Source organism: Gadus macrocephalus, chromosome 11 (genome assembly GCF_031168955.1).
Source record: "Gadus macrocephalus chromosome 11, ASM3116895v1".
Taxonomy (NCBI): Eukaryota; Metazoa; Chordata; class Actinopteri; order Gadiformes; family Gadidae; genus Gadus; species Gadus macrocephalus.
In genome coordinates, this window is record NC_082392.1 from 23,733,029 (window position 1) to 23,757,252 (window position 24,224).

The following is a 24,224-nucleotide window of genomic DNA, read 5'->3' on the forward strand; positions in this document are numbered from 1 at the left end:
GGCCGATAAATGAATATTTAAAAAAAAAAAGTTTGTCCACCAGAGGGCGCTCTAACGCCCCAAACCCGCTGATTCAGGCAGAGTGAATGACGGAGATCGACGGAGATCATCGGTGTTGTTCATAGCTGTATTCGAAATCATTCCCTATCACGGATATAGTGCACTATAGGGTGCTCGCCATTTTGCAGTGGTGTTCGAATTCTCAGTGGTTAATTTCATGCACTAAAATTTGAGTGTACATACGATGTTCCCTACTTGTTACTCCGTATACCACAATGCAATGCGGTAGTGTTCTTCCGGAGTAGAAGAAGAAGCTGAATAACCGCGAAAACTAATACATTTAATGATGGAGTCTCCGGCTTTCGTTTAGAGATGTCAACAATTTAATTAGGAGTTAACATAGAAAATGTAATATTCAAAATTAATAAAAAAAACTTGATCAAGGAAATGTTGCATTCAACATCAATACAAGCTCCAGCTTTCCTCGGGATTTCCCGGTTTGTTTACATGATGTGGGAGCATCTGTCTGCGTCACACAAATACCCGGCGCATTTACTGACGCAAATGACGCTTAGAAATGTTCAGCGTAGTGTCCGAATTCTCGTTTGTTCGTTCCCTATATAGTGCACTATATCATAAACACTATATAGGGAATAGTGAGGGAGTGAATAGGGAATGATTTCCAACACAGCTCATGTGTGCAAGTGTGTTCATGGTAAGTTGGCAACTGTCACAAGACATACATTGCTTGAATAACAATTAAAAGAACATCCCCATCAATTCTCTAAAGTCGATAAGCATGACTTAATTCATGAGTACCATGTCCAGTTTTGCTGTTGTTACGTGTTAGTTGAGAGTGAAAAGGATTTAAAGGATAACTACAAATAACCAATGTTAGGGAAATCTGTTTGTTTTGTTGCGCGTTTCTGGATTTTTTTTTTTTTATATATATCGGCATATCGGATTTTTTAATCACAAAATATTCGTATCGGTATCGGCCTTAAAAATCCTATATCGGTCGGGCTCTACAAGGTACACACACATATTCAAACACAACTACAGACAAACACACCAGGGAGTGGGAGGCCAAGGTACACACACACGGAAGTTGGAGGCCAAGATACACACACGCACACACACTCATACACAACTACACACACACAGACAACAGGGAGTGAGAGGCCAAGGTACACACACACGCACACCAGGGAGTGGGAGGCCAAGGTACACACACACACACACACACACACACACACACACACACACACACACACACACACACACACACACAGACAACAGGGAGTGAGAGGCCAAGGTACACACATAGGGCCCTATGAATTCCGCGATAACAAAAACACTGACGGAATCACGGAATCTGACAATAAAAACCGAATCTACTGATAATTAGGGGTCCAAGCCAACAGGTTGGTAGTACATGCACTCACACACAACTACACACACAAACACCAGGGAGGCCAAGGTACATACACACACACTACACACACACCAGGGAGTGGGAGGCCAAGGTACACAGACAGAAACACACTCATACACAGCTACACACACACACACACACACATTAGGGAGTTGGAGGCCATGTACACACACAGACACACACAAATTGGAAATAAGTAAAAAGAATATCCAAAATGTATTCACTCTCTTGTGTATGAAGTAATACAGCAAATGTTTTGAACCTGAACCTTTGAACTACAAAGTTTTCTCTCGCGAGTGATTCAGAAGTATCAAGCCAAATCCGCGCCAAAGTTCAAATATTTAAACCGAGCAAACAGGCAAATGAGGCAACATGTGTGCCTAGTACCGTGTTCCGATATCCATACTTCCATGAGTACACTTAAACGAAGTACGCTATCCGCACTCACTAGGTGTGCTAATTTTCAGATGTCAGTGTTGTTCCTAATCAAATACTCTGTGGTGCACTAACCGGAAATTACCTTCACGACTGCCGCCGCGGCTCCTCCCCCGCAATAAACATCCCGCTTTGAATGGGGAAATCTTTACGCCTAGCTGCTATGAAAAGCTATAAAAGCTATAAAAACTACAAAATGACTATTAATGCAGGCTATGTGCAAAATGCGCCGACTTTGGCTCAGCCGGGCTCCACCCTCTTCCGCTACATAGCTAAGATGGCTGCCGTTGAGTACGAAAAGGGTACGGCGATCCACACTTCACGACTGACCGTTTTGAGTACACCATCCGGGTCCTTTCAGTTCACTTATTTTTGCCCGATCTGAATCGGAACGCCCTACTTTCTCAAACTAAGGCTAGTAAGTGCGGATAGTATGGATATTGGAACACGGCATTGGCCTCCCATATTAAGCAACATGCTTCCTGGATATTCATTGTCACATGACTTTTTTACCCAATTACCATTCCGAGTTAGTGCAGTAGCGCCTCCAAATGTTAGGGTGTGGAACATCACTGGACATTTAATGGCTCACAAATATTTTCTTTAACAATCCTTTTAGTTTAACATATGTGATAAGATTCTGAGCAGTGGGTTTTAGAGAAGTGAATTCATAGATAGCCTACAATTTAAAATAAAATAAAAAAGTATCAAGAAACATGCATCCACTGCAGCGACAACACAAGATGCTGCCCCCCTGTCAATATGAATAGGCTATCAAAATATTGTAGGAGGGAAATATACAGCCTAGCTACTGTAAAGAGATCGACAGACTTCAAACATCAAAAATCCATCATTAGAACTGTGGAAACAAGCCAAATCTGGCAGGGCTTGAACCGGTGGCAAAGAAAACAACCTGTACATTTCAGGGCAAGTGCTCTAACCACTCAGCCATTTAACCCTTGCACACAATTGGGGAGAAAGGTAATTTATTTACTTATCCATATCCATATCCTAATTTCTCACAAAATTCATTGTTTGAATTACCATTTTTCCATAAACGTATCAAGCGTTTGCAGTAACTATATTGAATTGCATAGATATGCTGATGAATTCACCAGTGTCATTAAAAAATTGTGTGACGTTTTTGCCAAAGAAACTATTATTTCCGAAATTGTTTCTAATGTTGATACAAAGGATAGGAAGGCTATTTACAATCAAGTTGGCGAATATTAACCACAACTGTATAACAAGCATGTAGTCTAAATATCAAAGTTGTGAGGTTTCCACCTGTGAATGATTGAATGCCTCAGAGCAACTCTGAACTCCGCCTTCAGAAAACATCTGTTCACTATGTATTAGCTGATAAGTATGCAGCTAATCAACAAAGAGGTCAGCTACGTATTGCTATGTTAGCTGGAGATTTTTGGGAAACACTCGTAGTTCAGCTGCTGCATAGTACAACTGGGCTTAGTAATAAGTCGGCAAAATGCTAACGTCCTGACTGTTTTGGGAAACGCACCCCAGGTTGGTTTATTTACCATGTAAACAAAACCACCAGGTTGGGAAAAAGGGTCATCCACCTCTGTTAAGGTGCAATATTCCTACTCAATCCAATGGTACTTCCATCAGTCTCGCTCTCATCGGCAGTGGTACAGTACTCCCAAAAAGGTCCCACAGTTGCTGTCTGTAGTTGGCTAGCTCTGGCCCTTCCATTTGGTAGCCTTCTCTTTCCTTTAACCCCAAGCACTCCTGCATTATGATCCTCAGGCTTGCATCGTTACAGGGAGGAAGCCAGCAGGTTGCCAGATACACCACTCCCCTTACTCCTCCCTGCAGTCTGCCACAGTGTATATATATATATTAGAGCTGTCAGTTAAACGCGTTATTAACGGCGTTAACGCAAACCAATTTTAACGGCGTTAAAAAAATTATCGCGCGATTAACGCAATTATTTTATTAAAAAAAAATATATATATATATTTTTTTTTTTTTCTTTGGCTCAAAACAATGAAGCAGTAGCCTGACTGCTCTGTTCAAATGAAATTTGTTCAAAGCAGTCGTTTAATTGCACTATAGGCTCTTTTTTTGTATCGTCCTGTTTTGATCAGTATATGCCAATGTTGTTATCAATAAAAAATCATTTGCACAAGGCAAGCCGATGCACTTCACCATGTTGATAAGAGAATTAAAATGAGAAGAATTATGGGACAAAAAAATCAAGGGATATTTAGCATAGAAAAAGAATTTGCGATTAATCGCGATTAATCGTGAGTTAACTATGACATTAATGCGATTAATCACGATTAAATATTTTAATCGCTTGACAGCTCTAATATATATGTATTATTATATTATCGTTCTGATCACGGCCGTGGTCGCCAAGTGCTGCAATGGATCCTGTTCTGTGGCACTGCCACCGAGGCAGTCGTGGTTGTTTGCAATAAGATGTGTGTTTCATATGTGTGTGTGTGTGTGTGTATGTGTGTGGTGTGTTTACATAAAGTCTCTCTCAGGGCTTGTTCACACTACCTCCGTCCGTTGACGGATCTCATTGACTTTGCATAGGACGCTCTCGAAATGCATTGTGGGTCCGTCCGTTCTGTCGGCTCCGTGGCCTGAGTCAAAAAGTTTAGAAATGTTCAACTTTTCAGGCAGCGACGGATCCGTTGGCCAATCAAACTGCGTAGGGCTGGGCGATGTGGCGGAGTGACTAATTCCTTGACTTGTGTTCGAATCAGTATCGGACTTCACTTGTCAAATTGGGAGGCGACTGAATTCATGGCATTACTTCTCTGACAGTAGTTCTGCCGCTGAATCCAATTGCATCTCCGTAGTCGACACAGGAACTACCAAGCTAACAAAACTCCAGCCGAGGTCTGTTTTTGAGCTAAAGGCTCCTCATCTCTACCTGACACAACTTCTCTGGGTAACAGGGCTTGAGAACAATTGTAACCTGTACGCAGGCCAACGTCACAGTCAATTAAAGGAGCAATCTCTTCGGCAAGGTGCTCTAGATGAGGCCATGCTCTTCCTTTCTTGGGTGTGGGAATGTGACTTACATTGGCAGGAATGAAGCCTCTGATCTGCAACCCAGTTAACTTCTGACTTGGAATGACTGTACTGTTAGTTGCATTGGCTCCTTCTGTGCGTGCAAGTGCTGTAGTGCTAGTCTGCCTTATTCATTAAGGATAAAGGTGGTGTCACTTTGGTTATCCAGAAAAGCATATACGAGAACTTCATGCTCTGGGTTGCTTTTTGTTGACAACCACACTGGGATAACGATGGACATGTAAGTTCCATTCATGTTTTGCACCACACGTTTAGAGGTGGCTTCCTTAGAAGCTTCATTTGACTGCTTAGAATCCGTCTTTTCCTTTGAACTCTCCTTCTCTTTGGCTTGTTTCCAACTCTCCTTTCTCTCATCAGCTCTGTGATCTTTCTTTCCGTCATCCTTGACACGGTCTTCATGCAAACAGGTTGGGTGCTTCCTTTTACATGTGTCACAGACACTCCTCTTTTCACACTTCTTAGAATGGTGTCCTGTCTTTAAGCATCCAAAACACAGTCCTTTAGTTTGCACAAACTTGACTTTTTCTGAGATCGTTTTTCTTTCTACATGTTTGAATGCCATGGTACAACTTCTCACACAAGAAGACATGTCTTAGGATCTGGGTTTTCTTCTGAGCTGCTTGCCATCACCTTTGCACCAACATTTTGAGGCTTTGGTGTCTTAACCTTTCCACTATCACCAGACTTCAGAGCATGGAGAGATGTCACAGGGTTGCATGCTATCTTGGCTTCTCTTGCAACCAACTGAGCAAATTCGCTGAAGCTTGGAAAGTCATGTGTTGATTCTTCAACCGCAAGGACCTTTCTGTTCCATCTGGCTGTTGACCAATCATGAAGCTTGTTGAGCATTCTTTGGTTTTCACCACAGTCTTTCAGGAGTGTGAGATTCTTGATCTGCGACATTGCTTCACAGCTTCGTCGAAAATTGGATAATTCTCTTAGTTCAATGCTGTCCTTGGGCCCTATTTTTGGCCATGAAGTTATCTTATCCCTGAAGGCCTTGGCAATCAAAATGGAGCTTCCATACCTTTCTTCCAGGATGTCCAATGCTGAATAGTAGGCTGCATCCGTGCCTAGCAGGAAGTAACTTTCAATACGTTTCTTTGCAGGTCCTCCAACATACTTGTGGAGGTAGAAGACCTTCTCATTCACTGGAATATTCTTCCTGCCGATCAATGTCTCAAAGGTCGTTTTCCAGTCTTTGTACCTTAGTGGTTCGCCATCGAAAACAGAAGGCTCTGGTATTGGGAGATGGCTTTTGTTGATTGACTCTGTTATTGCTTTGGCAAGTGCTGTAGTGCTATCTTCTTGATGAGCAATGGCAGCAGGTTGCACACTTTCAACAATCTGTGCAATCATAGCAGGTTGTACATGTGTGGCATTTTGTGATGTTGCCACATGATGCACAGAAAGACTTCTTTGGGTAGTTTTAGCTTCGATTTTCACATGCTTGCTGCTGTGGAGTAACTCTGTTGTCTCTTCGTCCAAACCCACTTCCTGTTCGTAGACTTGTAGACGCGCTTTTGTAGCATTCATTTTCTTAACTGTCTCTAAGCGCTCTAACTGCCTGCGCTTCTCTTCTAATGCATTTTTTCTTTCAGCATTTTCTTCTTCTTGCAGTGCAAGCCTTTTTCTGTTCTCAACTTCAAGATTCCCAAGCACTTGTTCCTTAAGTTCCATGTCCTCTAAGACCTTTAATGTGGCTTGAGTTGCAGCTAGCTCTGCTGCAGCTTCCAGTTTCTTTGTAGAGGACAGGCTTGATTGCTTTGATCTGATGCTTGCAGACTTTGAACTTCATGAACATACACTAGACCTTTCGGAGGTTGCACGTGTAAGCACCGAGCCAGTCGCAGTCCAGTATTCTCGTTCTTTGAGTATCTGGTACTTTTTCTCTTAATTCAAGAGAATCCTCTGCATGTTCCACCAGCTTTCCTGAGACAGCATCACACGTGTCTACTCGTCGGCGCATCTTGCGTAAATCTTGATAATCTTGTTTTACACTGAAGCGTTACTGATCTTGGTTATGTAGGTTTGCAGGATTTCAGGGGAGAATGTTCCATCAATGGCTTTCCTCGTCTCTTTAGCAAAAACTTTCCATTTGTCATAAGAGGTTGTAACAGTTCATGGCCCTTTTCAGTAAGCTCTCAGGTTCTTTGGCTTCTTCTTAGACTTTACTCTAAAGCAGCTTTGGTTTCTACAGCTACCTCCATCTCTTGATGAGTTTGCATCTATATCAAGGTCTTTAAACTGCTGCTGTAAACCTGTTGCTTCAACCTGTTGCTCGTGCTCACGCCTTTGTTTACTAGCTCAAACTTAAAATGAGCTAAATAAAGCAAGTGACAAACCTAGCTTAATGTTACCAGTTAGCTATGCAGAATGCTGGTGCCAGCAATTCATACAGTGGTTTCATACAGAAAAATAAATAAAAAATATAGCTGCGAGCAGTAATGTGGGGGTCAAGCATAATGGGACTTGAGAAACTAATTTTGCTGGACGGACGTAATCGGCTAGGTGGCTACATGACGACCGTCTTGGTAATCGGTAATACCGACAGCCGGTGGGATGAGCAATTCAGCGTGTACGCGTCAATGTTTACCAAATGGGAAAATGACCCCACCTAGAGGTAAGGGCGCAATACAGGCCCTTTCCCATTCCTTTGCTCTAAAGAAAATGTCCCAATACCACTTTAAGGTAGCTTTAAGGGGTAAGAGGGAGGGCTAACATCCCCTCAAAATTGAGATTTTCGATGGGCACCCTCAAAGCGATTCAGTTCTGACTTGCTCCCACAATACCTTGCGAGAAAACGGAAAATCAAGAAATATCCCAGACAAGATGGAGGACGAAAAGATGTGACAGGATTGGAAAAACACAAATGTAAGTATTTTCACTGTAATTAACAAGTAATTATTTTATTAATTATACTCTGCAGCCCGGCCGTGGGCTTCGAAGCCCGGCCAAGGACTCTCGGAAGATCGCGAAAGTCTGTGGCCGATTTTCGCGGAAGATCGCGGAAGTCCCCGGCCGACTTTCGCAGGCCGCCCGACCCCGGTTCTCGGCCGGGATGCATGCCCCATCACGGGCTCTGCATCCCGGCCGTCGACCGGGCTGCAGACCGGGCTGCAGACCGGGCTGGATATCATGTCGTATGATATCCAGATCTTCCATGTTCTAGTGACTCCAGGTTAAAAATAAGCTTTACTAGACTAATATATTATATTATATTAGATTAGATTAGATTAGATTAGGCTTTATTGATCCTTTTGGGATGACTCCCTCAAGGAAATTGATTGTCCAGTAGCTTACAGAAAGAAACACAACACAATATTAAATTAAATTACATACAATATAAGATAAACAATACACTCTAATATAACTATAAAAAGTAAAATAAAAAGTAAACAGTAAACAATAATTATAAGATAAGATAAACAATAAACTCTTAACTAAATAACTATAAAAAGTAAACAAAAAACAGTAAACAATAAACTCTTATCTAATATAGAAAGTAATTTTAGTAATATTATTAGTTATTAATTATTAATATTCTATAGGTAATATTATATATACTAATATATATATTATATTAGTAATATTCTATAAGTATTATTATACTAATATATTATATTATATTAGTAATATTACATGGTTAATCAATGTATTTTTTGGCAGTACTATATTGTGTACATAGCTATTATATATTGTACATAACATATGGCCATATCACCCAGTTCTGGCATATAATTCCTAATTCCTTCTTATTCGTTTTCTTTCAGGACATCGTTGAGTCCACTGCCACCAGCCCCCCCACCTCTCCCTCATGCTCCTCCACCCCAGGCACCTCTTCCACCACCCCAGACACCCCTTCCAAGAGGAGAGTGCCAGGGGGCAGGCGAGGCATGAGGAGAGCGAGGCAAAGTTGGCGGAATGGTGGAGAAGATGTGATTCTCCACCATTCTCTCAAAAGCTGAGAGAGAGTGTGTGTGTGTGTGTATTTTTAGGTTTGCGTGTGTGTGTATTTTTAGATGCGTGTGTGTGTATTTTTAGATGTGTGGTTCAGTGTTTCTTATTTAAATAAAGTGTTTCTTCTAAAGTGTTCTTGTTCATAACCGATTATTATCTAAGGGTGCACTCACACTAGGCCATCTGTCCGTGGCCATGGCCGTTTTAGCACCTAACCGTGCTCAAATCTGCCAGTGTGAGTGTGGCCAGTCTGGCTAATACCACCTTTAACAGTATTATTATTTTTTTAACACTTTATTTAAACATGCCAATTACAAAATATAAATACCATTTCAGGTTAAACATCTTTACAATGGGTCTTGCTCGTTGCCCGAGACAATGGCAGCCAGTCTGTCTCTTGTAACATTACCAGGGGTCTGGTTATCTGCTAGGGGGCACGGGGAGGCCATGATGACGTCACAGGGTAGGGTTGTCCCATTTGGTAGGGGATCGGTTAGGGTAGCAATGAGGAGTAGCAATGAGCATGAGCAATGAGGGTTAGGGTTGAGATGTAGGGTTGAGACAGTGAGCAAAGAAACGGGATTGGGCCACAGTCTGCCTGACAGAACAAGTGTCACAAATACATAGGGGTATTCGGAACAATATCCCTAAAAGAGACACAATGTAAACAAGCATCCGTTCTGGAGGTGGTTCGTGAAGCATCTAATCCAGTGGGAATTGCAGTTTATATTGTAAGTGGGCGGAATGGTAAATATAGTCATTTTTGCATTATACATTAAGTACCGCTTTTCGCCACATGAGTGCAGTGTCTACCCTTTAATGAGCGCTGTTCAGCGCAACTTGAAATGAATGAAGTAGTGTTCTGATTGTATGCTGTCAGATTTACATGATGATTGAATATAATTGATATGTTATCAGTTTTATCTAACACAGCATATGATATGACCATGAAAAAATACATATGATTAGATTTTACTGACAATGAAAGTTATTGGCAAATGGTTATCACAAGGAAAATACATTGAAGTTGCTTTCTAAGGGCTGGAATAGACTTTCTGCTAACAACGCACCCCTAAAAGTCAAATCACACCAAATTATTTGGGCATCATCAGGATAGGGTCATAAGACTATGAGCCAAGATTGGTTTGGATGCATGAAGGCCTTGCAGAGATATGAGCTCACTTCCTGTTTGACGTGCCCCTGAGGTCAAAGGTCACCAAATAGTTTGGATGTCCCCAGAATGATGTCATGAGTCTATGTACCAAGTTTGGCTATGCTATGTTAAAGAAGTGCTGAGAACAGGCTTACTTCCTGTTTGGCTGCTTTGCCGTCAAGTTTGATTGGCTGTCACGGCCAAACGGTTTTGAATTTGAGAAAGCTGTTTGACACATTTGTTCAACTTGGTCTGAAGATCATATAATTTGTGGCCTGTGGAAATGTACAACAGATTTTGACAACTTTCAACATGGTGGCCAAGTTCTGATGTTGCCATGAGAATAAATTTATAAGCTATATGGGGAGGTCTGACAGTATCATCAGACATTGAAAATAAGTTTGAAATGTACTGAAGAGAGAGGAGTTAAAACACGTCTTCATTAATTATAGCGCCCCCTAGAGGTCAATGGTCACCAAATTCATTGAGTGTCCCCATGATGATGTTATGGGTCTATGTATCAAGTTTGGGTATGATATGTCAAAGGGTTGCTGGGAAATTGGCTTACTTCCTATTTGGCGGCTTCGCGGTCGAATGTATGTTGCCATGGCGCCACGGATGGCAGCCTCGGTACTTCGTTACAAAAACTTACTTTGTTTGTTTTTGTCCGTTTATAATGTTTTCGGTGGTATTTCTTTTTCCAGAGAGGAGCTCTTAATCATCCGGCATACCTCTACAGGATTTTTAGCAAGTTTTATTGAAATCCTGGTCGGAGGAGCAACGGTTCTCCTTGGAATCTGCCGGAGACGCAGACGGGGGAAACGAGCAGGAGCGCTTGTGAAATTAAGGAAGCGGGGACTACGCACCTCGCTTCCAGCCATTCACCTGGCAAACGTCCGGTCCCTGGTAAATACGATGGATGAGCTGTTGCTTCTCAATCGAACCAACTCAGACTTTTACAGATCCACTGCCCTGTGTTTCACCGAAACCTGGCTCTGTGAACGCATCCCGGAAAGCGCACATCAGCTGCCCGGTTTCCAACTCATCCGGGCGGACCGCAACACAGAGCTTTCGGGGAAAACGAAAGGCGGAGGAATCTGCTTCTTAAACGTTGGTTGGTGTACAGATGTTACAGTGCTGGAAAAGACGTGTAGCCCTCACTTAGAGTCTCTCTTCATAAACTGTAAACCCTTCTATTCTCCGCGGGAGTTCTCCTCATTTATTATGGTTGGTGTTTACATACCACCACAAGCGTGCGTCGCAGACGCGCTGCAACAGCTGGCCGACCAGATAACGGACATAGAGGAAAAACACCCGGACTCTCTCGTTATTATTGTTGGGGATTTTAACAACGCCAAACTCAACCAGGAACTCCATAAAAACAGACAGCATATCAAGATTCCCACCAGAGACAAAAACACACTGGACCACTGTTACACAGTTTTGAAGGACGGGCAGCTCTAGGACTCTCCGACCACTGTCTGCTTCATCTCATCCCAACCTACAGGCAGAAACTAAAAACTTCTAAACCTGTGGCAAAGACTTTAAAGAAATGGACAAGGGAATCAAAGCTGGAGTTGCAGGCTTGCTTTGACTGCACCAACTGGAGCGTTTTTGAAGCTGCAGCTACAGACCTAAACGACCTCACGGACACTGTAACATCTTGCATCTGTTTTTGCGAGGACCTCTGTGTGCAGACCAAGACCTTCTGCACATACAACAACAGCAAACCTTGGTTCACTCCTAATCTTAGGAAGCTGCGTCAAGCTAAAGAGGAGGCCCATAGTAGTGGGGACCGGGACCTATATAAGCAGGCCAGGAACAAGTTGACAAAGGAGATCAAGGTAGCCAAAATAAGCTACAGTGAGAAACTAAAATATAGCCCCTCCGCCAATGACCCTGCATCAGTTTGGAAAGGCCTGCAACAAATTACAAACAAGAGACCATCCCCCCACCCTGCAGGAAATCCCAGACTGGCAGACGACCTGAATGACTTTTACTGCAGGTTTGAAGAGCACCCATTGTCACACCCCTCACGCATAAAAGGTTTTCCCTCATCACCCATCCCCCTCCCCCCACCTGCACTAACTATCTGCGAGAAGGATGTGTGCCGGCTCTTTCAGAAGCAGAAGATCAAGAAGGCTCCAGGACCTGATGGTGTGTCCCCCTCTTGTCTGCAAGTCTGTGCTGAACAGCTGGCGCCAATCTTCACGCGGATCTTTAACTGGTCCCTGGAGCTGTGTGAAGTGCCCTCCTGCTTTAAATGCTCCACCATCATCCCAGTCCCCAAAAAAACCTCCATCACAGGACAAAAATGACTACAGGCCTGTCGCCCTGACGTCTGTGGTCATGAAATCCTTTCAGAGACTGGTGTTGAGCCACCTGAAGGACATTATAGGTCCCCTGCTGGACCCCCTGCAGTTTGCCTACAGGGCAAACAGGTCGGCGGATGATGCTGTCAACATGGGACTGCAATACATACTGCACCACCTCGACTACCCAGGGACGTATGCCAGGATCCTGTTTGTGGACTTCAGCTCGGCGTTCAACACCATCGTCCCTGAAATCCTACATCAGAAGCTCACCCAGATCGAAGTGCCTGTCACCACCTGTCAGTGGATCATCAGCTTCCTGATTGACAGGCAGCAGCATGTCAGACTGGGGAGCATCTCTTCCCAAACCCGGTCCATCAGCACTGGCGCCCCACAGGGGTGTGTCCTCTCCCCGCTGCTCTTCTCCATCTACACCAATGACTGCACCTCAAAGAACCCGTCCGTAAAACTCCTGAAGTTTGCAGATGACACCACCGTCATTGGTTTGATCCAGGATGGTGATGAGTCTGCTTACAGACAGGAGGTGGAACAGCTGGTCCAATGGTGCGGTCAGCACCACCTGGGGCCCTATTTTAACGGTCTGAAACGCAAGTGGGAAGCACAAAGCGCAAGTAGCTTTGTGGGCGGTTCTACGGCGCTATCGCTATTTTACAGGCGGATAAATGACACTTGCGTCGCGGCGCAAGTGTCAAAAGGGTTGGTCTGAAGCAGCCTAGTTACCCGTAGGTGTGGTTGGGGCGTAACGTCCAACAAACCAATGAGAGTGCCAGCTACCATCCCCTTTAAGAGCCATGAGCGCATTTGAATCGGACAAGTTGATATTTTGACAGGGCGTCTGCAGTCTCCGATGAGACAGATGCACATGAATTTCAAACTGCAAATGGCTCCATTTATTGCCAAATAATATGGCCTGATTCACACATGGAATAAGGGGTTTTCTTCCACGACTTCAGAAATACTGAGTCCTCAAATAAATTTCGGCAAAGAAAACGTATATGATATAACATATGATATGCGGTAACTGTGGTTCTATTTAATGATATACGCAATACATTATAAACATTGTTTCTTATCAGTATTGTATGCTATCCTAATATGCATCTGTCCCCGCGGTAATAGACATTGCCATTGATTGTATTATTATGCGTTACGTGTTTTGTTTGCGTGTGTTTAAACAGAGCACACACGCGCGCCCGCATTCATTCATTCTTTTTAACACTCACTCGCGGTAAAACAATGTTTTTCACGATCAAATACTCATCAATCCTAAAAGTTATGGGCATGTAGTCCTACACGATGTCTCTGTCAAGAAAATACGTGTTTGCTGTACGGTGTTTGCAGATGCATTGATTTAAAAGTACAACTTATTACCGCTGCATCAGCTGTTCTTTCCCAAATAATTTACCAAGAATGTGCGGCTAGGTAGATGGGAGAAGCAAAGTGTATGCGCGAGGTGCACAAGCAATCCGTATGCATCGCATGCGCATGTATGCATGCGCCCTTAAAATAGCATCTGAACAACGCGCCACTGACTTTAAACCAGGTATTTCCTGGTCAGTAGCGCAATGGTATTCAGAAACGGCAAAATACCGTTTGCGCCAGAACACGCCTCCTCCTTCCGCCGAACCGCCCCTTGGGGCGCATGATCAATCCCTAATTTACCGGCGAGTGGCGGTGGTGGGAAAAGAACGCTCTGCACCAGTTGTAAACTAGCAACGACACATGCGCCAGTGACTAAGTCACTTGCGCCGGATGCAAGATAGGGCCCATGGTGTTAAACCACAACAAGACTGTGGAGATGACAGTGGACTTTCGGCGAAGTCCCCCCCCACCATCCAGAACGACACAGTGGCTGTGTCCCAATTCATAGGACGCATCCTTCGTAGACCGCGTCCTTCGAAGGATGCGGCCTTCGTAGACCGCAAAGGACACTCCGAAGGCCGAAGAAATGGGACGGTCTAGCCTACGGAGCATTTCCGGTTTACGTAACAAACCGTTACCGCCCTTTATCTTGCGTGACCACGGGCTGCTCCTGTCACCTAGCAACCCTGACAGCTGACCTGACCTGTTAGTAAACAGAAGTTAAACCGGACAGCGCGAAAAAAATAACTAAGAAACCAACAACAATTAATATTGATCGTTATGTTTTTGTATGAATGTTTTTTGTTGTAAATAGTTTTATTGTTGTATATATGTTTTATAAGTTATATACGAATACATTAGTCAATACAAAAAAGTTAGTTAGGGTTTAAATAAATAGTTAATCAAAAAAGTTAGTTAAATAGTTTGTTAAATAAGTTAGTTTCAATAAATATGTAAATAATAATAAACAATGTGTTAAATATAACAGAACATAAGTTATTTGTCCACCAAACGCTCAAATTGAAAAAAACCTATCCATTCTTTCCCTTCTCTCCTGGGCTCTTCTCTCCTCTGCCTCCCTTTGTAGCCTCATGTCCTCTTTTATTAACTGGAACATACATTTTACATTTAAATTTAGGGCATTTAGCAGACGCTTTTATCCAAAGCGACTTACAATAAGTACATTTGTCATAAGAAGTGCATCAATATATCGCTGTCGGTACAGAAAGGATGTTCATAGAACCAAGTGCAAGTACCACAATCGGCTAATCAACTCCCCGTGTTACAGCCATGATAGCAGCTACTGCAGTTGTTACACAGTTAAGTACTGTCTATAATACAATGCAACACAGTGTACAATGGTGGCCAGAAGGGGGAGGGTGGCTATGCAGAGTCGAGGTGGACTCTGAACAGGTGAGTCTTGAGTCCTTTTCGGAAGATAGTGAGCGACTCTGGAACATGTCTTCCACTCTGTCCCTCTTTCTGGACCTTGGCCCTCACTGTCTTTCCTCCTCCTGATCCTTGTCCTCCACCTCCTGATCCACCACTGCTGTACTTGCTGTACTTGGCCCTGGTGTGTTCTCAGTGATGCAGGCAATTAGGACAGGGGGGTTGGTGGAATGCCTCTGTCCCAATACCTCATCCATGAGGACCAACCAGGGCCAAGTTGCAGCAGTGGGTTTCCCACCTAGCCCCTCTCCTGACCCTGGATACTTGCAATCCTAAGGCAGAGGAAATCAATCATGGCTGTTAACAACAACAGCAGTATTAAAACACATTTCAGCATGGTTAACTTGCATGGTTAAAACAAATAATGTATATATAAAATGACATGTACATACTTTATATATTTTTTTAAATTGTCCCATTTTTTCTTTGCCTGCAGGGGAGTCACCTTCCCCTGCAGGCCTATTTTCTCCAGAATTTTCCTAAACACAGACATTATTAATCAGAGAAAACAAGAGACACATTTACCAATCATGTTAATAGCCCATGCAGGGCTCCAGAGTGTGCCTAATTTGGGCGCACATGCTCCTAGAATTCGGGGTAGTGCGACCAAATATTTCATTTGGGCGCACCGGTGCGACTGAAAATTTATCTGGTATAATTATATATATTTTACAGAGCAGTCTATTCATAATATTGCAATGACCACGGGAGAGGCAGTGAATGAAGTATTGATTAGACAGCGATTTATTAGATACCTAATAAGCCGTTGGAACACGCAAGACTGGTAACAATCGCAACGCCGGTAAACAAACCCGCGAAGCCCAATCCAGGGGCCTGTACTGAGAAGCTCGACTAGAGGGTTAGCGAGGTATGTTGAGCTGAAAGCCTGGGTTAGCTGTACCATGAAAGTCGATCTCTTTAAGCGCCGCTGTATCACCATTGGTGACTTACGCTCGCAACCAAACCTGGTCGGGAGCAGCTTTTCAGCGAGTCTACCGGGAGATCGGCTACTTATATCGGCGTGCGCAGCTTCCTAGCCCCTCCTCCGATAATGGCGTCACCATTTGTGGGTGTTCCCATGGACCTCTGCGCACTTATCGTACACGCGTCTCTCCGGAGACAGAGGGTTTTTCGGGACAGAACCGATCCCTTGGCATTGTCTGACGATATTCTTTATGAGAGATACAGATTCGTCATTTATTTAAGGCATTTATTTAATGGTCAAAATATTATTAATCAATGCCGTAAATATCGACGGTGCAACCGGTGCAGCTGCCCGGTTGCCCCCCGTCAACAACTCAAAACTTGGGTGCACCATAAATACGTGCTGGTGCACCCAAATTAAAAATGTGGGCGCACCAGTGCACCCAAGGAAAAAGTTAGTCTGGAGCCCTGAGCCCATGTTAACAATAGGCCATTTATAATATATATATTTGACCATCTTGTAAAGGTTACATTTAAATTAGCCCTCATCCTATATGAAGCCCATAATAATAAGACAACCAGTAGAAGTCAAAACACCCTTTTTCTTTGTGTGTTTTTCTAGTGTTGTCTAGTATGCGAGCTGTGACTTTTTTTGTCTTTCTTTCTTTAATAACCCAAAATAGGACATCGTAGTAAACGATTTCTGGGGATGTTGTATCTGTCCTGCTGTTTAATGAGGGCTAATTTAACTAACCTTTACAATGGTGGTGGTCAAATGTAGATATATAAATGGCCTATAATCATTTTTATAAACTAACTTACGATATAAATAAACGATTGTTTCCTTACCCCCAAGCCACACTTGCTGAGTATTTCACCCCGGTGAACAGCTCATCGTTCTCCCCCCTCTATAGAATAAATCGAGCAGTATGCTGCTGGCTCCCTAAACCAAAACCAAATGTTAGAATTAGTTTTGCTTTACACTACCAAACAAAAGCAGCTTAAATAGCAAAATAACCAAGTTAACCGTGTACTCAATCCCAACGTCTGTAACGTTACGGTCTGAAAACCAGGGTCCACAACCTGTGTTCGCGTTGGTCCATTTATCTAACGTTACAGAATAGCAAATTATCTATATAATCGCCACAATTTCGGTAAATATAACCATTTTGACCTCTTACATTTGAAACTATAGGGCTTAACGGGTGTTCTTAGTTAACGTTACAGCGTCACTAACTGTAACGTTACCTTACTTATATTGCCTATGACTTTAATGAAAAAAGTTTTAAGGGCCCTTGTTTTTTTTAACATTTGTATCGTTAAATACTCCAGTGACTAGAAACCAAATACTTACATTTAAATGCAAAACTTAAATCGCCATTCTCCGCCAACTCCATTGATTGAGTGCGCAATGAATCTTGGGAGATACGTTGGGCCGTGAAGGATCTTGGGATACGTTGGGCCGTGAAGGATACAGCCGATGCATCCTTCAAATCCGGGAAAAGAAGGCTGCATTCGTAGGCCGCATTTGAAGGACCCTTGGAATTGGGACAGCACTTGGCGCGTCGCTGTGACGCAATCGGCGTCGACGCATCCTTCGAATGCAGCCTTCGAAGGATGCGTCCTAGGAATTGGGACACAGCCAGTGTCCACTGTCGATTCCTTTAGGTTCCTAGGTACAACCATTTCACAGGACCTAAAATGGTGTCCCCACATTTACTCTGTCCAGAAAAAGGCCCAGCAGAGGTTATACTTCCTGCGACAACTAAGGAAGTTTAATTTGCCTAAAGAGCTGCTGACCACCTTCTACTCAGGCATCATCCAGTCTGTCATCTGCACCTCGATCACTAGGGATGGGAATTGATAAGAATTTCACGATTCCGATTCTGCTTATCGATCCGATTCCTTATCGATTCTCTTATCGATTCTCATTGGGTAAGAAAATAAGTACAAATGTGTTTGTTTGTATTAAATCTCTTTAATATCTGATCAGAAGTGCGTCTAGTATTATTATTGTACATTTTCAAATCAATTGGTCCAGACAAAAAAATATATGTTTGGCTTTTTAAGCCCAAATGCTATCATTATGTGCCATTAAACTAAAAACGCAGACTGAAAACAGTCAAGTAAGAGCTTGTGCCTTTTGGAATGCGAACAGTGCTCATTTGCATTCAACTTGTAACAAAATTCAACTGACATAAACAAAATGAAGTGATTAGACAGACATTTATTAGATGTGCCTACCTAATAAACCGTTGGAACACACACGACCGGAAACCATAGCAACGCCGGTAAACAAACCCCGAGAAGCCCAATCCCTATGAGAGCTCAGCACGCTACAGCCATCCGGAGGCGCACAGAGCTGTTGGCCGGGATATTATATATATACAATTATATTATATTATATACTATTATATATAGAGCTCCGGGAGTCGCAAACTGCAACAATCACTTTCTCCTCCATGCTGCAGTTCACCCCGGACTGCACTGCACTGAGTTTGACGGTTGAACGCTGATTGGCTGTTACGTTACACATGTCAATCAGTTGTCACGCTGTTGAACGCTGATTGGCTGTCATCACGACAAAAACTTGTGGGCGGTTTTCTCTCGCGAAAAATTCGCCCGATATGCGTCTCTATGTTCACTTTGTATGGGATCTTGTCGCCCCGTCGCGTTTGGTGTGAACGCACAATGCGCTTCTTCCTCGGCTGCGCCAATTTTGCTGCGTTCTGAACCAAAACAAAGCAGCGTTTGTGTGACGTCATGACACATTTGCCGCGACCGGAACCAATAAGCGGAATCGTTAAGCAGGCTTGCTAATGATGCCAAGGAATCGGTTGACTAGGCACCGGTTCTGAACAAGAACCGGTTCTCGATTCCCATCCCTATCGATCACTGTCTGGTTTGGGTCAGCCACCAAACGGGACAGGGCCAGACTGCAACGGACAATACGGGCTGCGGAGAAGATCATTGCAGCTGACCTTCCCACCATTGAGGACCTGTACCAGTCCAGGGTCAGGAAAAGGGCAACAAGAATCGCCCTAGATCACTCACATCCTGGTCAGAAATTGTTCAACCTCCTTCCCTCGGGCAGGCGATACAGGGCACTGTTTGCCAAAACCAGCCGACACAAAGTCAGCTTCTTTCCCCAAGCAGTCTCTCTGTTGAACGCCCAGAATTAGCCCCCACCCTCTATTTTATTATATTATTATAATTATTATTATTTATTGTATTGTTATTCTGTATACTTAACCGTTTATTTATATTTATTATTATTAATTTTTTTGTACGGTTTTGTGTTTTGTGTTTTTTTTCTTTTTTATATATTAACAATAGGTTAAATGTTGAGTGTTGTACATAGAGAGCAAAGGGTCCGAAGTCAAATTCCTTGTTTGTTCGCAAACCTGGCCAATAAAGCTGAATCTGAATTTGATTGGCTGTCGCGGATATTTCTGCAAGAAATAATATACTAGCTATATGGGGAGGTCTGATAGTATCACCAAACATTGAAAATAAGTTTGAAATATACTCATGTGAAGAGAGAGGAGTTAAAACACATCTACATTAATAACAGCGCCCCCTAGAGGTCAAAGGTCACCAGATTCATTGGGTGTCCCCATGATGATGTCATGGGTCTATGTACCAAGGTTGGTTACGATATGTCAAAGGGCTGCTGAGATATCGGCTTACTTCCTGTTTGGCGACTTGCCGGTCAAATTTGATTGGCTGTAACGGGCAAACGGTTTTGAATTTGAAAAATCTAGTCCATGTTTTTGTCAAGCATTGCCTGAAGATCATGTGTGCCAAGTTTCGAGATGATTGGAGAACATTTGTGATAGGAGATGCATTTTGAAGGTTTTTGACATAAACCAAGATGGCGGAAAAATCCCTCAGGGCGCAAAATGACGTCATAGGGTGCTTGGAACTCGGCTTGGACCAAGGCTTCCAATGATCCCTTGTTTGTGAATATTGGACGAATGGGTCAAAAGTTGTAAACATGAATGCATGTCCAATTTTGACCTGTTGGTGGCGCTAGAGCTGATGAGCTAGCGACCTCAAATTTGCTCCTGAACCTGTGTGCCAAATTTCACAACTTTTCACCAAGGCGTTCAATGGGCTGCCATTGACTCCAATGGCAGGTAAATAATAAGAAGAAAACGTACGAAAACAATAGGTTGTCTCGCAGCTTCGCTGCTTGACCCCCAAAAACGTACGAAAACAATAGGTTGTCTCGCAGCTTCGCTGCTTGACCCCCAATAAGAAAACGTACGAAAACAATAGGTTGTCTCGTAGCTTCGCTGCTTGACCCCCAATTAGCAGGTTCTCAATAGTATTTCAATTCAAGGGGGGCGCGAAAAAATTTCTGACTCCTCGAATGACAGAAAATAGTTCAGAACCACTGAGTTACATAAATAAGAATATTCTCACAGTGAATAGAACATGATAATTACACATTAAAATAACAATGCATACCTCATTAGCCGCGTTAACTCCAGGGAGTGAAACAGGTTACACAGAGCCAACTTCTCTCCCATGTGTCTCTCATTGAATTAATGAATGTAATGATGTTACCACTTATCTCAACGAGCGGCAGTTGGCTCTGCAAGCGCTGCATGCTCTGATGCTGGTGCTACATCAATAAAACGTCTGCACCTCAGAACAATAGTTTCGCAATGCACTACATAAACAGGTCATTTTGTAAACATATTTCAAAATAAAAGAAATGCAGATAAATTAAAAGGATATATTTAAATGTGGTCTCATACTTAATAAAACTATTATTTTATGTAACTTCAAATTAATCGAATAAACCAAAATTGTGAAACTGTTTCTGCTGGCAGCTACAACATGAATGATGTGTGGTATATACTGATGTGTGTTGACAAACATGGATGAGTGATGTGTGGTATATACTGCTGTGTATTCATCTCCAGGCTCAGATTGTTCTGCTAATCATCCTCCTGGGGGCCATCGTTAACTACTTCATGGGGACCTTCCTCACTGTGGAGGAAAAGGAACCCAAGGGGTTCTTCGGCTACAACTGTGAGTCTGGTTCTCTCTCCTCCTTTTATGATATCAGCCGGATCTCAAGTGACATCAAACAGCATTTACAAAACATTGAACATTTTTTTCCTTTACTACAAATCCACACACGCATAACTCACTCCCCATGTGTTTTAAAGGGTTCCTAAGTTGCTCATTTGTATCTATGGATCCATCATGTCCGCCCATTCTGTCCGTCAATTTTAGCGGTGATGTATTTATTTTAACTTTTTTTTACAGAATAATAACAATTTGATGTGTTTTCAATTTATGTACAATTCAAGTTACACGCAAGTAGTTTGCCCTCAACCTTCTTCCTGTGAGAAAGTGTTTTGTTCTAGTGGCCTTCGGAAAGGTCTGTGTATCGGTGCTTATTGCCAGGGTACATACAGGAACGTTCAACAGGGGTATCAATATAATCTGTGGAACATTGGAAAATCTTTCCCATCTTCTTACCCTAGCTCCTTCTCTTCCAACTAGCGGCCATCTTCCTGGAAAACCTGGGCCCAGACTTCAGAGAGGAGGAGTCCTTCTTCTCCGTGTTTGCTATTTTTTTCCCAGCAGCCACTGGGATCTTGGCGGGGGCCAACATCTCTGGTGACCTCACTGTGAGTCCGTATTCCACCCCTCCCTGTTGCTTCACCTTTTATACCATAGACATCTTATATGATAGACGGAGCATCGAATGCTACCGCCTACTGGCGCTGACGAGACGCAGGGCCGCCATCTTGGAGTCATCATCCGCTCCACTCAGTGCAATCCGTTTGGCTGGAGCAATGAACTGTCAGCGCATTTAATTAATCATATCTCACTGAATACCACTGATTTTCATGCAGTGTTTTGTCATACGTGTAGCAATGATAAAGGCCACATGGTTTGGCGTGTTTTATTATTCAATACCAATTGTACCAATAGTACGGTAATGTTAAATCTTACTTGTGAAAAGTAATCCCCCGATTCCTATTGTGGATGGTCCGCCGATTTGAGCAGGAATACGCTGGACAACAGCCCGGCATCCTGTTTCTGCTGCTGTTGCTGCTCCCGGTTGACCACTCCAAGATGGCGGCCGTATTTCTCGCGTCCCAGCAGCCAATGCTCCGTCTATGCTATAAGATGTCTATGTTTTATGCCTCCAGCCTCAACACTAGCACCGTTATTGTTATGACATTGCACAGGTATGAAGCTCAATAGAAGGAACATCTAGGCTAAATGTATTCTAGCCAACTGCAGCAAGACTTTTGTTATCTTGGTTAGCAGATATCTTCTAGATCACCCCTGATGTTGTTCCACTGGTTAGCATCTGGTCTGTTGCCAGTGATCACTAACATGCTAGTTAGAATTAGCACCCAACAAAAAAGCTTCTAAAATCAGTAATGCTAATAGATTCTTCTTACAGACGTCTGTACTTTTTAACGTGTTGCATCTGCGTGCAAATAACTGCCAATCTCATTGACAAGGTCATCTCCAAAGCCCAGATGGCACACATAATATTTGCCCTGAAATCACAACTGCATCTGTACGCTTGAACTGCAGGGAAACCAGGTGTAGAGAGAGTTCATGAGCTGATGCAGGCCAGGTGTGAACAGTTGAGGTGGGGCAGGCACAGCACAGAGCAACAGCTGTGACTATGACAAATAAACACGTAAATACAAACTGGTACCAGTGACCGAATCTTACGTGCGGCCAACAAAAACCACAAACAAAATACATTGGATACACAAATACAACTTTTTTTGTTCTTTATGCACCACTGTAGGACAAAACACAACACAGTTACACAGTCATTGTGATCTGGGTACTAACATGAAGAGTCTTACATTTAACAGTTCAAATCGACATATTTTTTTGTAAACTTTATAGTTAACTTATTGTCTTGAGGGGAAACCCATTATCGGGTTGACGCGAATGACCTCTAACCTCTTAAATCCCCCCCCCCCTTCCCCAGGACCCTCAGTCAGCTATCCCTAAAGGCACCCTGCTGGCCATCGTTATCACTGGCATCACCTACATCGCTGTCGCTCTCTCCACAGGTAAAGTCCCCCGAAAGAAAGGAGTTTAGGATTGACTTCATATCCAAATGTTCTCATTCCACCTGTATGGTCATTAATCAAGTCGCCCTGAAAATTCCCATTGTGTCAATGAAATTTCCACCACCTACTCCTTAATGACTTGTCTCTGTATTCACTGTCTTACCCCTACCTGCTCATAATGACCTGTCTCTGTATTCACTGTTTAACACCTACTAATTCCTTAATGACCTGTCTATGTATTCGCTGTCCAACCCCTACCTGCTCCTGAATGACCTGTCTCTGTGTTCACTGTTTAACACCTACCTGAACCTTAAAGGTTCCATGGCATGAAAATCTCACTTTAAGAGGATTTCTAACATTAATATGAGTTCCCCTAGCCTGCCTATCGTCCCCTAGTGGCTAAGACGAGCACTAGGTATCCTGCTCGCCTTTGAAAAAATGGAATCTCAGGGACGCTGATTTGGAATGTGGCCCCATATGTCGTCATAAGGGGCCATGTACCTCCCCTTTCTCTGCCTTGCCCGCCCAGAGAATTTGGCCCGCCAATGAGACAATGAGCTACGATTGTGCGAGCGCCACGTGTGTGTGTGATTACACACACTATAACGCAAGTGTTGTACACTTCTTTGTTATTTGGATAACCATTCTGCTGTTGGTGTTATGGCGCATAACACGTCGGTTCTTTGACGTCTCTGGTATTTCCACAACAAGACTGTAGTTGGGGTTATCTCAGCCATGGTTTAGAAGGAATTAGGGGAAAGGAACTTTGGCATTGACTCCCTGAAGTACATGAACCAGGACATGGAGGAGAAAGGGATTGTTGCCCGAGATGTCTCCCGCTTGAGCCCCGCTTCCCGCTGCCCGCTAACGAGGGACCACCGCCTCGGCGCTGCCTGCTGCAGGAGGCGGTGGTGCCTAAGCGCTGACCCCTGCTGAGGCATTGTTCCCTCGGCAGAGAGGCTCCGGCGGGAGAAAATTGCGGTCAACAATCGCGGGCAACAATCCCTTTCTCCTCCATGTCGTGGTTCAGT

General features: G+C 43.4%; 1 protein-coding gene across 1 annotated transcript in view; it reads left to right on the forward strand.

The window, feature by feature from the left end:
* LOC132468277 (solute carrier family 12 member 2-like) overlaps positions 1–24,224 on the forward strand; it is a 97,069-nt gene that overhangs the window by 9,022 nt on the left and 63,823 nt on the right. The window contains exons 7-9 of the mRNA XM_060066003.1: positions 21,055–21,163; positions 21,644–21,771; positions 23,109–23,193. Of these exons, the coding sequence (XP_059921986.1) occupies positions 21,055–21,163; positions 21,644–21,771; positions 23,109–23,193 (322 nt within the window). The remainder of the gene's footprint in view (positions 1–21,054; positions 21,164–21,643; positions 21,772–23,108; positions 23,194–24,224) is intronic.